General features: G+C 43.5%; 1 protein-coding gene across 1 annotated transcript in view; it reads right to left on the bottom strand.

The window, feature by feature from the left end:
• Positions 1-7116: 7116 nt before the first annotated feature.
• ranbp9 (RAN binding protein 9) overlaps positions 7117-15615 on the bottom strand; it is a 44625-nt gene continuing 36126 nt past the window's right edge. The window contains exons 11-14 of the mRNA XM_083653850.1: positions 13508-13629; positions 12258-12409; positions 9363-9474; positions 7117-8511 (exon numbers count right to left, since the gene is read on the bottom strand). Of these exons, the coding sequence (XP_083509976.1) occupies positions 8381-8511; positions 9363-9474; positions 12258-12409; positions 13508-13629 (517 nt within the window). The 3' untranslated portion in view covers positions 7117-8380. The remainder of the gene's footprint in view (positions 8512-9362; positions 9475-12257; positions 12410-13507; positions 13630-15615) is intronic.

Here is a 15615-nt window from a genome sequence, read left to right as displayed (position 1 = left end):
CAAGTAACAACATGGTTGAATTTACATAATAACATTTATTTTGATACTATGTGGATTCGGTAACGGCCCCCTGAATGAGGCTCGAACCCACAACCTCAAAACTGACTGAGGGGCCCTTTACACGAGGACAGTTTCTGGAAGAAACGACACAATAGCGTTTCCTTCACACCTTTTCCTTCACACCTTCTCCCTGTTTACATGAGCGCTGTTAAATTTTTAAAACGACGTAATGTACATGCCAGGTCGCTAGGTGGCAGTGTGATCACCTTATTCTTTGCCCATACAAGGACGCTTCTGCATGACGTAATTTCGTAATCGTCTTTCCGGTTTTAAACACTGAAGTAGAGTACGCTTTCCGCAGTCATTTAGACTTGCCAAAAAGCTTTTTTCAAGCTAAAAAAAAACCCAAACTGTTTTAAAGTTTTAATATTTGTTGGGTGAGAATGTAACATATATGTGACCAGTTTATCAGAATAACGCCTATTGGACATCTTTAACGAGCAGCGAGGCCCGGGAGTGCTGAGTGTGCTATCTGTCAAACCCTACTGCAGTTAGGCTACTGGCAGTGAGAAAACACTGTCGACGTGCTTTTGTAACTAACATTAAATGCCGACCGGGTACAGCCATCGGCTCCTCGCAGCAGTAACGTTATGAACATGTAACTCCAGTTGGCCGCAGTGTAGCTTAATTCTGAATGTTGCCAAACTTCATTCATACCGACGTTTTATTTGGTTGCCAACTCGCGCACGGCTATGGCGTAATCGCGTGTGTCGCGTGTGCAGGCACGTCAGAGTTTCTGAAATGTGCCGTTCCAAAGCGATTACATGGAGGGTGGTTTCAAAATGTGTTGTTTCCTAAGCGCGAATTCGCCGTAGCCATCTAAAAGGGAGGCACTAACGATCAAATAATTCCCCGTCACCATAGGAAACCGTCCTCATGTAAAGTGCCCCTGAGGCTTGAACCCACAGGCTCAATACTGGTGGGCAGCAATCAAACTGCACCACTGGGTAACACTCCTTAAAACAGGTTTTTCTCAGAGCTTTTCAGTCTTTCGTCTGGGTGTCCACTTTCAAAACTCTCCACGACTGACTGAGGCTCGAACCCACAACTTCAAAACTGTCATTCAGCTGTCAAAACTCTGTGAGCCACTGAGTCTCACAAGGTCAAGTCATTTCTGTCAGAGTTCTTCAAACTCCAAGCTTTCACTGAGGCGCAAACCAAAACCTCTCAATTGTGGTGTGGCCATAGGTGTCATTTACAATGGAGACATGTCCCCACCACTTGTTAACACAAACGCCTCAGATGTCAAATATGGTCTGACAGAAGTCTGGTATTTTGAAATGGAAAATGTGTAGGAGCCCTGCATAGAACATGTCACTCAGACCAAAGTTTATTTATTTTTTGGTCACAGTGAAATGTTATATCTCTCCTGAGTGTAAATATAGCTCAATTGCTCAAAAACTATTTTTATAAGCATTTTACAAAATGTATATGGAGAAAAAATGTCAAATGAAATCCCTTGGTTCGCATGCCTAACCCGGAAGTGGGTGTGACTTTGGATCTCTATTCTATTCAAAATAAAGTTTAACCATTACCTTTCCTACTCCAGGGGCCTGTACTACGAATGTTGGATAAGAAGATCCAGGATCTGTCCCTTGATCTGGTTTGTCTAAACCAGATCAGCTCGATTGTAGTTAACTTGTACTACGAACGTCGATTGCCACTCGTTAACTCGAACCAGGTTTTTCTAATCTAGCTGGGAGCTTGTGCACATGAAAATGCCCGTGCACTGGAGCTCGTGCCCGCAAAAGAGGCTTGGTTTTTAACAACTGCCAATCACAGTGCAATATGGACTGCTCCAACTCTGACAGCGCCAGACACGCCTATTTCCTCATTGAATGAAACCGCAAATACAAATTGCGTTGGATATTATTACTGTTCCCGAATGACTGTCTAAAGTGACCACTTTTATCCACACCAGTAATTTATTTGAAGAGCGGTTTCGTAGGCTATCTACAGCTCTCTATCTACAGTCTTTTGTGGAAGCAATGTGTAATCTATCTCAGTCCAAAATCCGTATGTATAGACCATTTAGGCTCAATGAATAATAATGATCTCATGATGTGTTTAGTCGCACTGTGCGACTAAACACATCATGAGATAATTATTATTATTATTATTTGATTGAATAATTCCTATAGGCTAAGCAATAAAAAAAAGAGATAATAAAATAAAAAAATGCTTCTGAACTGAATCGACACGGTACGTGCGTGCATAGATTTCATTTAGGCCTATAAAAAATAGCCTATTTTGTGGTCACATATATAGGCTATTGTCAGCAGAGTCGCATATCTCCATATTTCATATAATGATGCTGGAAATATGAAGTTCAATCACATCATACAGGCCAAAAGCAACACAGTTGCAGCTGCAAAATGCAGGAGTAGCCTAGATATGAATCATCTTAATATGATTAAGATGATTCATCATGATGATGATATGTGCAGGTGATCCCATATTAAATTGCTTAGATGTAGTAGGCTATTCTAGCATGTAGGCTATGACCATTTAAATTCCAACCCAACGTCAGTCTCAGCTCCGTTGTGCACACGGCACCGTGCGCTTTGGAGACATTTGTAACCTTTTTATGCCGGTTTAGTGATATTTCTCCACTCACTATTCAGCTGCAATCGATCAGCGGGGTCAAACAACGTATCTAGGCTATTTGAGAGCACAAAAATGAATATATAAAAACCTATTCCAAAGTGGTAAGTAGGGCTTAATTAAATTATTCGTCCTTGATTAATTCAACATTACAATTTGTGCTCCTTCCTAGATGGGGAACTCATCCAGAAAGGGGTTGGCCATTTTTCCAAACTGCTGATTCGATTGGTTCGTGGGCGGTGTATTTAAGGTCTAATCTTATCCTTGCAACTTAACCTGCTGCGGACCAGGTTAAGTGTGAAGCATAAGTTGCTATGGAAATATATGTCGGTAAGAAGTTAACTTGCTTTGTAGTACGGCTAAACCAGGTTTAAACCTGAAGTTACCTCGCTAAACCACTAATCTTGCTTTGTAGTACAGGCCCCAGGACTGCTGATCCAGATCTTCCATTCTGTTCTTCTTGTGTAAATATTGGGCTGATAAAGGGCCACTCAGGTATTTACTTGGTAAAAGTACCGTATGAATCAATGCTTTTACTGCTACTTTTAGTTTGTTTTAGCCTCCATTTATTCACAAAAAGTGACTGAACAAAGAGAGACAGACCTGGGCATTATGCGGGCCGGGGGCCAAAACGGGCCCCTCATGATGGTTCTGTTTTTCCCGGGAGTTCTAAGACAAACCAGTGTTGGGGAAGCTACTTTGAAAGCATAGCTTAGGAAGCTAACAACTACTTGACCATGGAAGTAGTTTGAACTACAGCAAAGTTAGCCTGCGGAAAATGTAGTGTAGGAAACCATACAAGCTACACAGAAAAAGTACAAACTACTTTAAAAGAAAAGCATTAAATTGACAATGTACATGTGTGATATGAAATAAAATATAATAGCCTACGAAAAAGGCACATGCCAGCAAAAAATATGCCAGTTGAGTTTATTGAAATAGCTGACACCCTATATATTCAATGTTATATTTTTTGTTGTAAATTAATCTGGGTTTTGTTTTTATCTCTATCCCATCTATATACCATAGATATATATCTCTCACATCTATATCATCTTACCAGCTCAGTGGCCTTGTGGTCTGAGTGTACGCCCTGAGACTGGGAGGTTGTGAGTTCGATCCCCGGCCAAATTATATACCAAAGACTATAAAAATGGGACCCATTGCCTCCTGCTTGGCACTCAGCATCAAAGGGTTGGAATTGGGGGGTTAGATCACCATATGATTCCCGAGCACGGCGCACATCTCCCCCAGGGGATGGGTCAAATGCGGAGAACAAATTTCACATTGTGTGACAATCAGTGGGACTTTACCTTTACCTACCTTTATATCCCATAGAGATCGACAGTGTCTATCTCTATCACATCTATATCCCATAGAGATATATCTCTATCACATCTATATCCCATAGAGATAAAATGTTTATATGGTTTTATTTATATATACATATACAGGATCCTTTCCAAAAAAATAATATCATGGAAGTTTTTTTTCTCCATAATTCCTTTCAAAAAGTGAAACTTTAATAGATTATAGATTCATCACACAAAGTGAAATATTTCTAGCCTTTGTTTCATTTTTCATAATTTTGGCCTACAGCTCCAGAAAACCCCCAAAACAGTATTTCAAGAAATTAGAATAGTGTGAAGAAAATCAGCAGTTACTTCTCAGTTATGACTGACTCCAGCCTCAGTCCACTCCCTCTGAATCTCCGCCAAATTTTTTAATCGTCTTTGCTTGACAATCCACTGAAGCCCACGGTCATCCATGGTATTTCCATGATATAATTTTTTTTTGATGGTATATATATATATATATATCAATTTAATTGTATTGCCAAAAATTGTAGTTTGAGTAGTTAAACTACAAAAAATGCCCAAAAAGCAGTTGAACTACTTGACTCACTACACAAATATGAATGTAGTTGAACTACCAGCAAGTTACTGCAATATGTAGTTCAACTACATGTAGTTAACTACTCCCCAACACTGCAAACCACACCATTTTACTTAGGCTAAAAAAAGAGACCTAGTGATAAAATTGGAGGTTACGGCATGATAATATTTCCCCCAGGAAAAATAAATTGCCAGCCCTGCTTCAAATGTACAGGTGAGCTTCACATTCACACGTCTCCTAAACGTTCCTCTCTATATACTTTGATCTGTTAAAGGCACATCCTCAATATTTATTTCTGTTTAAACCGTGTTCAATGCTTAAGTGTAGGCTTCTCCTTTCAAGTTCAAGATGTGCAACGTTGTTTGTTGTGTTCTGAATGAGAAAGAAAAACACTTTGATTAATTAGAATTAAACCTTGTTGAACTCGGTGCCTCAGTTGGTTTACTGATCGCTTTACAAATTGGAAAGTCTGACAAACGTCATTGATTGGTGCGTTCTCTCTGATAGACAGATTCAGCCCGATGCTGCATTCATGTGCTGTCGTGAGTCATCGGAAAAATTACATCCCAGACTGGGAAAATTCATGTGAAGTTGGAACAGCAACTTTGCGGAAGGTTTGGTACACGAGTTGTGGACTTCATGCAGAAACTAGAGAGGCAGAAACATGGCAGACAAAAGTAGATGCTTTGTTGATGGCAATAAACGCTTTATTTTGCTCACGTCATTTGTAATATGGTATTACCTTTAGTTGCCGTCCATGTAGAGTGGGCTAGATCAGTTAGAAAAGTTACCCATTGGCATTAATCCCGATTTAGCTTCCACACGAACACACAAATGTCAGAATGCGTTGCCAGCTGGAAAACCGGACCATCCGAGGAGCACCTGAATTCAGCATGAGCCTCAGGCCGTACGCAGCATCCAGACACGTGCCATCATTTGTTGTTTTTAATAGAAATCTTTTCACCCTCACACAAATTGCACATTTTTTTTCTCCAAAAAAAGTCAGCAGTGGACAACGTACTGGTTGACATCTTCCTTATACACTGTGAACTGGCTAAAAGGAAAACAAAAATAAAAGAAGACATCTAACTTGATCTTACCACCACTTTACTATGGCATGCATAGGTTTCAGACCTTACTCATAAAGAGACAACAGACTAGTTTTCTAAACGATGCCGCTTGTGATCAAAAACCAAGGTACAGAAAAGCTCCGTTCCACCAAGCGACTCCAGACTGCCGGCCGGCTAAACTCGAGATGGCGCCAACGCTTTGCATCGGCCTTCCTGCTCCTCCTGAGTGGCACCAACACACAGGCGTAACACAGGTGTAACACATACATACAGCTGCGACGGTGCCTTCTTAAAGTATTTGGTTCTTTATTCTGTAAATGTGCTAGCCACAGTGCAGTTGACAATACTGGATGTTTTTCTTCTCTTTATGCCTTTTCTCCCCCTTCAACGCATTGAGCAGCGAGAAGTCTGAGGCCAGGGAAGGATCGTCTAAACGGAACAGTAACAACTGAGTGTGGGACGCTGGGTGGACGCCGTCGTTTCTTATAGCTAGTTTAGGACAAGCAGACGTGAGCACTTTTCATACCTGAATGCCATTTCAACAGCAGCGTTAGAAGATAGACAGCAAGAGCAAAACACAGTCAAGGCTGGGCTTTAAAGGGGAGCTAGCTTCTGACTAGAGAGGTCCGCTACCCCGACCCGAGACCGGCCCATGTTGGGTATGGGGCGGGTAGGGCCTGTTTAAAAACAAAAAATCTAATAAAATTCTGGCTCGGGTCAGGTAGGGCTCGTTCTGCTCAGAGAGAATGTGGGCTCGGGTGTGATTTCCAGGCCCGTGCAGACCTCTGCTTCTGACCCTCGAGTTCGGGCCAGCGTTAATTATACAAGTGTAACCCAAGTCCGGGCTACCAATACATTTGGGTGATGCCATTCCAAAAGTAAATCAAATGCAACAGTAATTTAGAGAGGCGTCGCTGGCCTGACGTCAGCGCCATCACGTGTTTCTGGTCCAAGTTCAAGTTTGAAAAGGCCACCGTGGCACCACTCAGAAACGCATTCGCTTGAAAGTCAAGGCCCGGGTTCGACCGCTGGGTCCGGTCTTAGCATTCTAAACCAAAGGGTGGTGGTGGTGGTGGTGGGGGGGGGGGTTGGGACATTTGGCTCCTGAGTTCGATATGAAAATAAAATTGTTTGCATCAAACCTGCTGTGCAGCTCGGGGGACAAGTAAAACAGGGTCAAAGGTCATCGCAGGGTTCCTACACATTTCCTATTTCAAATTCCAGACTTCATTTGTTGACTGGATTTGAAGGTTTTGGTTGGTATTCAATATGTTTGCTGATAGTGGCTGAGGATTATTCTTGACATCAAAGAGCCAACACCACTAGATGTGAAATATAAACGTACGTCTACAACTACTTCAAATGGGAACTCCCGTGTTTCAGAACTGAACACGTTTTTTTTTCTCCATAGTTTTTGACAGACTTGAGAAATTCTGTGCAGGAACCCTGGAATCAACAGAAAGGACAACTTCAGAAGTTGTACAGCCTAAGAACAACCAGCACACATTCAGGGGTCACTGGTATCGGTACAAAGCAGGATTGGGGTGTTTTTTTTCTTTTTCAATCATTTTGTTTCTTTTGATAACTAAATATCTTGCTCTATTGATATAATTCCTTTTTGTTAAATTCATATATAAACGTTAACATGTACACACACTGGTCACTGGTAATGATCGGTGGGATCGGGACCTTTATTATATGTTGGTGGAACTTGCTCTCGCTGGCGCTCAACAAATATACTGTGAATGCAAGTAACAATAATTAATTAATATAATGATAATTAGAATAATAATAATAATCATCATCTGCACCATGCCGCGTAAACCCGGAAAAACAAAAAACAAGAGCCAGGTAACCACCCCTCCCCCCCCCCGCACTCTGCAAAAAGAAAAACAAAGATTAAAAACGGGAGGAAAAGAAAGACGTTAAGTCGAGACTGTAGATTCTCTCTGGCTTCTTCAAAGTCGGTCCACATGCGTCACACAAAATGTCCGCCGATGTCCTGAAGTCACGGGGGGAGGCGGGCTGGCTCTTGGCGCCGGGAGTCTTGCGTGGGCCGGAGTTGGCGCGCTCGGTGGAAATGGACTCTGAATGCGTGGGAAATGTTTGCAATCCTGTTTTCGGTATCGGCCTGTGCGTTTGCTTGTCTGGGTGTGTTGTGTGTGTTTACAGGGACCCCGTCGGCCATGACATTTGCTAGACTTTTTTTTTTTTTTTGCTTGACCAGGGTTTTGCCTGTCTGCCCGCCCCTAAATGCTTAGGGCTGGGGAGTTGTGGTGAGTCCACATGAGTTCTGCGCTCTTAAGTTTTTGGGGTAAAGTATTTTCAAGTTGGCTACTCTTGGCTCTAGCCTCCCCGCTGTCATGATGCAGAATAGCTGGGGGGGAGTTATGAGACAAGCCAAGGAGGTGTAATCCATGTATAGAATGAATAGGGAGGTGGGGGGGGGGATGGGGGCGTTTATGTGGTGTGTGTTTGCACCCTAGGGCCCCACCCAAAAACAGCCCGCACTAGCCACCCCTCCCCCCCCCCCCGTGTGGTTTCCACGTCAGTCTGTAAAAGCACAACACTAAACTAGTGAGATAATTAACTTTCTAATCATCTGTCAGAGAAGCGTCTCCCCTCAGCTCCTCATGCAGGGCTATTTCTGGGCGGTGCCTAAGAGTGTGAGAGAATGTGTGTGTGCGAGCGCGCGCGTGTGTGTGTGTGTGTGTGTGTGTGTGTGTGTGTGTGTGTGTGTGTACACGGGGCTAGTGCAGGTAATCGTCCACAGAGGCAAAGGCGCAGGAGCCGCTGCCAGATCGAGCCATGATGGCGAGGCACTGGGCGGCCTGGCCCATGGCCTGGGCCAGCGGGGGCTGCTTCGGCAGGTTGTGAGTCTCTGTGGGGGGGCAGGGGGGGACAGCAGTTATATTGTGTAGGACAGACTGTGGCTGACCAATCTAATCAGTCCCTCAGGACAGACTGTGGCTGACCAATCTAATCAGTCCCTCATTACAGACTGTGGCTGACCAATCTAATCAGTCCCTCAGTCAGGTCAGACTGTGGCTGACCAATCTAATAAGTCCCTCAGTCAGGTCAGACTGTGGCTGACCAATCTAATAAGTCCCTCATTACAGACTGTGGCTGACCAATCTAATAAGTCCCTCAGTACAGACTGTGGCTGACCAATCTAATCAGTCCCTCAGGACAGACTGTGGCTGACCAATCTAATAAGTCCCTCAGGACAGACTGTGGCTGACCAATCTAATCAGTCCCTCAGGACAGACTATGGCTGACCAATCTAATCAGTCCCTCAGTCAGGTCAGACTGTGGCTGACCAATCTAATCAGTCCCTCATTACAGACTGTGGCTGACCAATCTAATCAGTCCCTCATTACAGACTGTGGCTGACCGATCTAATCAGTCCCTCCAGGAAATTGCGATTTTGCAATCACAATGATCAATGCAAATTCAACTAATCTCCGCAATATTTGCAGGGGCATGCGATTTTTCCAAATTCCTGCGATTTCTTCGCAAAAAGGGTTTTACCGAAAAAAGTAAATAAATAAAATAAAAATAACTAATAATAAACATCACATACAACTTTGCAATTTGCATTGCAATTTTTGAGAAACGCCATCACACTGCTGCAAAAACAGGCATCTTTGAATCACAAAAAAACTGAAATCCTGGAGGGACTTGGACTGTGTAATATCACACAGCTGAGGTTTGGTTGGACAGCTGACCTACCTAATATTGCACTGTTGAGAGTGGAGCACACCGGCTCTCTCTGGATGGAGTCCAGCTGGTAGCCCACCGGGCTGTTCCAGGGGTCCGAGTAGGCCAGCAGGCTGAATGCATCCTGCAGCGGGAGAGGGGAACGTCAACATTTACAAAACACACCAAGGCTTACTAACGCCACGGCATCTTACATGGCTCACAGTGTCACCTGCACAATCAATGCACTTTCTGCAATATATGGAGATATTTTGAGGAGATCAGGCTTGCAAGTTAGCCTGGTAAACCAGCCCGTCACGTGAACTCACATTTCATTTGGTTCTGCGTGACGGTCTGGCCCCGATGCCATGGGGGGATTTTAGCAGGGGCGGGAGCATGGGCGGGCGTAGTTGCCTTGACAGACAACTCCTTCAGCCAATTAGCGTCGGATCCAATCAAACCCAAATCCACTCAGGGGAGAATGGCAAAAACAAATTTTCCGCCGAGAAACTCTGCGGTTGCGGCGATACTCTTGTACTTGTTTAATTATTGTTATTGAGTCTATTTCTGCAATAACTGCACTTTATGGCTGTTTAAACTAGACAAACGCTGACATGACTCCTCGAGACGATCAGGCAAGGAGGCGGCCATTACTGTTTTGTTAGTGCAGTGCTAGTGGCGTTCCTGATTGGCCAACTTGTGCTGTCAATCACAGCGGAGTCGCTGATTGGCTCTTCTGCTCTGCAGCTTCTGCTAAACCCCCCCATGGCGTCGGGGGCCAGACCGTCACACAGAACCAAATGAAATGTGAGTTCACGTGACGGGCTGGTTTACCAGGCTACTTGCAAGTACAGTTTCCTCTTTTAAATCACTCTTGAACTTCACAGAAAATCAATGCTGATTTATTCTTGCACATTATCTCACAAATATCCAAAATCTATAAACATGCAGGAATTCATTTAGTTTGACAGTTATTGAATTGATTGTTATTGAGTTATTGAGTTGATTTGAGTTAAGTTGTGGATGTCATTTGTGCATGACATTGTGCTGGCACAGAGGAGCAACCTCCTGGTTTCTCCTCACAGCAGCATCAGCAGGAGGGGGGAGCCAAACGCCTGCATTAGAGCACAATTCATCTGCAGTGGAGTGATCTGTTTTTAACAGATTTCCTCATTTGTATTTAATGAACCTCAGAGTTGGGAGAGCGCCCCCTGCACCCCATCTGAGTGTTGAAGTGTGATCTCGGGGTAATGAATATGGGCTGTAACACTTCACCCAAAGTGACTCACAGTAGTATTTATAATTCATTTGTTTTACACCCATCCAATGCATCCAAACTGCCCTTCTGACTGACGCTTCACAAAATGTATAGCAAAACATTACTGCAGAGCAGGAGTGGGAAACTGGAAGCCCGTGGACCACATGCGGCCCTAGGGCTGTGAATCTTCACTGGCCTCACGATTCGATTCGATTAAGATTCAGAGGGCTACGATTCGATTCGAGTACGATTATCGATGCATCTCGATGGATCTTAAATCGATGCATTACTTTTTTCCGCAATAGGCCTACATGATTTATTTTTTCTCACTTTCTTTTTTCTCACTGTGTGGCTACTTTTAAAATAAAAGTGCATTTGGAATTGCATTGTATTATGATCCATAATTAAAATAAACAACTGCATGTACTTCCATTATATTTTTTTTAATAATCGATTTTTGACATTTGTGAATCGATGCAGAATCGTGCACGTCCGCATCGCGATGCATCTTATTATCGATTATTTTTGACACCCCTATGCGGCCCCCTACCTCACTCAGTGTGGTTCTTTTTTGTTAGTATTTTTTTTTGTATTTTTGGTTAGGTTAGACCAGGGGTTCCCAAAATACCCCCCCCGCAATCTGGGGTTACCAACCTTTTTTGTGCCAAGGACCGGTAGATACATGGAAAAAAAAGTTGCGGACCGGTTGTCAATTTTAATGGTTTTAGTTACATATATATTTACTCACCAGGTAAACGACAAAGGGTAAATAACAGCCTTTTGTGTTGTACTGTATGTAGCCTACAGTATTTATGTTTTTGTTTCAACTACAAACATAAATAAACGTCAACTTGAAACTATGTTTCAACTACCACACACAGCCTATAATATTATAGCCTATGTTTATAAAAAACAAAAACATATATATGTATGTATATTTTTTTGGGACTGGGCTTGCGGCCCGGTACCAAATGCGTTGCGGCCCGCTGCAACGGTACCAAATGCCTGAAGTAAGGTTGTGGTTAACGCAAGTTTATGAAATGGCAAACTTCGTGTTCAGCAAGATCATCTTCACAGATGAGGAGAAACTGGTATCCAGCATTGTAAGCAGCGGTGGAAATGGGCCATATGTAGCACAGCATCAGTAGTTAGCGGTCTGGGTACATTTTACCTTGAGCTACTCTATTGGCCCATTTCCACCGCTGGTATTAGCGTGGCCCCGCCCGGCTCGACTGGCATTTTTGTCTCATTCCACCGATCAAAAACCTGGACAGCCCAGGTTGAGTCGGGGTTGAGTCGTGCTGGTTTTGGTCCCTGCTTTGTTGAGGTTCCAGCCGGTACCATACGGTGACGTGAAAACACTGCAGACGACTGATTGGTCAGGCAGAATCATGTTTACTGTGTGTACTGGAATGATACTTTCTGTCAATGCTGGATTACCAGTTAAGTGGGGCTTACCTTCTCTTCTGCTGTTATATGCTGTTAAGCTGTTATATGTGGTGGAAATGAGCCATATGTAGCACAGCATCAGTAGTTAGCGGTCTGGGTACATGTTACCTTGAGGTACTCTATGTAGCACAGCATCAGTAGTTAGCAGTCTGGCTACACGTTTCCTTGAGGTACTCTATGTAGCACAGCATCAGTAGTTTAGCGCTCTGGCTACACGTTACCTTGAGCATTTTCTTGTTGGCTGAGTTCTTGCCACACTCGCGGCGGAGGTGTTCACTCATGCTCTGCAGCTCCCTGCCAAAGTGGATCATCCTCTCGATGGCCGCCTGGCTCCCCCCGCACAGCTGTCTCTTGGACTGTGCCGACTCCACCTCTGCAGAGCAACAGCCAATCAGACGACAGGCAGGTGAACATACCGAACGGGCCTGTCAGAGGGCTTAGTCTTATATCTGAATGTGGAGGTGCTACACATGTAAACGAGTAATTAGTAAAAGATCACCTGCTTGTCTCAGGGTTCCCACACATGTTCATGGATACATTTTCAAAACTTTTCCAGGACTTTTAAAGGATCCACAATAGGAGTTCCATGTAATGTGAGGTGGTGACTCCAGAAATTATAACTACACTGGACAAAAAGGACACAGCTCCTTATGTTGGATTTTAGTGCTTTAGAGTCACTGCATCACATTACATGGAAGCTATTGAAATCAAACGTGAATTTCCTATAGAAATAATATAAAATACAAGAAGCACTGAAGTCCAATATAAAGATGTGTCCTATTTGTCCAGTGTAGGGAATTTTTAAAATATTTTGGGGTACAATTTTGCCCCCACGGTCAAAAAAATGGGGGCATTTACAAAATATTGGGGGCACTTAAAAAAGTAATTATTACTACATAAAGTTGCTAAAGCGTATTGTGGACAACATCGCACTGAGTGTGTTTCCTTCGTCTTCTTCTGGCAGCCAGCTTGCAGGTGTTGAGTGTGTGTTAGAGATGGACTACACTGGTAGTAATAGTTTCTGGTATTGGTTTTGAGTCATTCCATTACATGGAAGCTATTTTGGGGGGGGGGGGGGGTCCATACAATGTTTTAAAAGAAAAAGTAAAGTCCAACAACAGCTACAGAAAATAAATGTGGTGTTATGTTACATTATGTGAAAGGTTATCCACAAAATATTACTGTAACAATTACTGTAATGTCATAGCACACAAACTTCCATGACTTTTCAAAAAAACTTTCTGGGATTTTACTGATTCCATTACTTTTACAAAAACAACATTTTGAAACTCCATGACTTTTCCAGGTTTTCCATGACTGTAGGAAACCCTGAGTACCAGTGGTAATTTGTCATTCGGATAAATGCACAAATGAACATGCACGCACGCGCGCGCACACACACACACACGCGCGCGTGCGCACACACACACACACACACACACACACACACACACACACAACTACTACGCACCCATGTCTGCATCACAGTCGTCGGGCTCGACTGTGTGTTTGGAGCTGCCGTTGAGGAAGCCATTAGAGGAGGACTCTGTCACTCCGTTGGTGAAGTGGTCCACCTCCATGTCCATATCGTTACTGAGGGAAGAGAGAAGATACATGAAGAAGCTTCACTAATGCCTCCTGGGGGAAACCTGGATCTCCTATGGCGTAGCTATATGGTCACACTGACCAACCTGGGCACCCAGAGTCTATCAGTCTGTCGACTAATAAGACTCTGGGACAGACGGCTGATATTTTGGAGTTTCCTGTGTTGAGTGGATATGTCTGCACCAAGACTTCTGCTTCCGTCATTGTTTACAGTCCGACGACATCTCATATGCAGCTATATATTATTATTATTATTGTTATTATTATTATTTTTAATCAAGGTTTATTTTAAATTTTCAAAGTAAAAACATGGCATCACAAGAAAGAATGAACTGAAGATTTGGCTCCTAGCTCCAGTATCCCTCCCATTCATCTCCCTCCCACCCCACAAACCCATTAAAAAAAAACAAGAAAAAACAACAACAACTACAACATATTCCCGCCCCACTTGGCAAGAGACATCTCAAGAACATTTGCATTGAATTACTTTCCCACATACATACTCATTCATACACACACACACACACACACACACACACACACACACACACACAACAATGGGGAGAGAGAGAGGAAGGGAGAAGAGGGGGGATAAAAATCAATATAAAAATAAAAATAAATAAACAAACACAAAGAAACAAAATACTAGTCCATTCCGGCTAATAGCTGGGCATCTAAAGCCTCTACAAAATCAAGAAATGGCCTCCATGTTGAATAGAATTTGGAAGCTGATCCTCTCATGGTATATCTGACTTTTTCTAGTTTTAATGACTGCATCACCTCCTTAATCCAACGTGCAAAAGTGGGCGGAGAAGCATCTTTCCATTTGGATAATATCAATCTCCTAGCTAGTAAAGTAGTGTAGGCTACTAGATTTAACTGAGCAGCGTTTAAATGTGCACCAGCTGGAACGACCCCAAAAATGGCACTCTAAGGAGAAGGTTCTAAATGATACTGCAAAATAGTGGCCAGGGCCTCAAAAATAAGCTGCCAGAACTGAACTAATTTCGGGCATTATTATTATTATTAGCCAAAATGCCGTCTGGACCTAAAACACCTACAATCGATCAGCTCCAACTCCGTTCTCACATCAATCGGACTCAATGAAGGTGGCGCACGGAACAGGAATTCTTGGCATGGACATATCTGCTCAACACCGGAAACACCCGACAGTCCTGTTAGTCGACTGACGGACACTTTGACACTTCACCAGTAGAGGTCAATAAAGCTCATAAATTACTTAATGCCTCTTTAAGGTGTGCTTTGGAGTAGAGGCTAAATACAGGAAATGTCTATGTCATATTAAGCTCAATTCAGAAGCAAATCTAAATTAGATCATGCAACACTGAGATTTCTTATGCTGAAAAAACATTCGGTCCATGAGCGTGAAGGGGCCACTTGAAACGATGACCCAAACCAGCGCCACGGGCGGGACTAACGCCGCTGTCAGGTAAGCTGTTGTCAAGTGCGCCGGGAGAAGCAATGGCGACCGCTGTAGACGAGCCAGACGTTATGAGGCAGTTCTAAATCCATTGAAAGTAGCACTTACTTTAAAATCTGAAAAGCACTCTGCTTTGAAGGCATTTATTCAAAGGGGAGATGTTTTGTATGAGATTCAGGCCGACACGTCGATCTCTAGTGATTGGTTAGGATACGTTGTTGGTCTCTAGTGATTGGTTAGAGAAAATCTAATCACCTTTGGGGATTTTACGCACGGAAATCACTTACAGTGGAGGCATGTCAGACTGAAATTGAGTTTAACAAGTTTACAATTGGGGCGTCCGGGTAGTGTAGCGGTAGATTCCCTGCCTACCAACACGAGGGTTGCAGGTTCGCGCCCCCGTGTTACCTCCGGCTTGGTCGGGCGTCCGTCCATACAGGCACCATTGGCTGTGTCTGATTACGGGTATGTGTCCTGGTCGCTGCACTAGCGCCTCCCCTGGTTGGTCGGGGCGCCTGTTCGGGGTGCAAGGG

This window comes from Poromitra crassiceps (assembly GCF_964638095.1).
Source record: "Poromitra crassiceps genome assembly, chromosome: 17".
Lineage (NCBI taxonomy): Eukaryota > Metazoa > Chordata > Actinopteri > Beryciformes > Melamphaidae > Poromitra > Poromitra crassiceps.
This window is presented reverse-complemented; position numbering and strand designations above follow the sequence as displayed.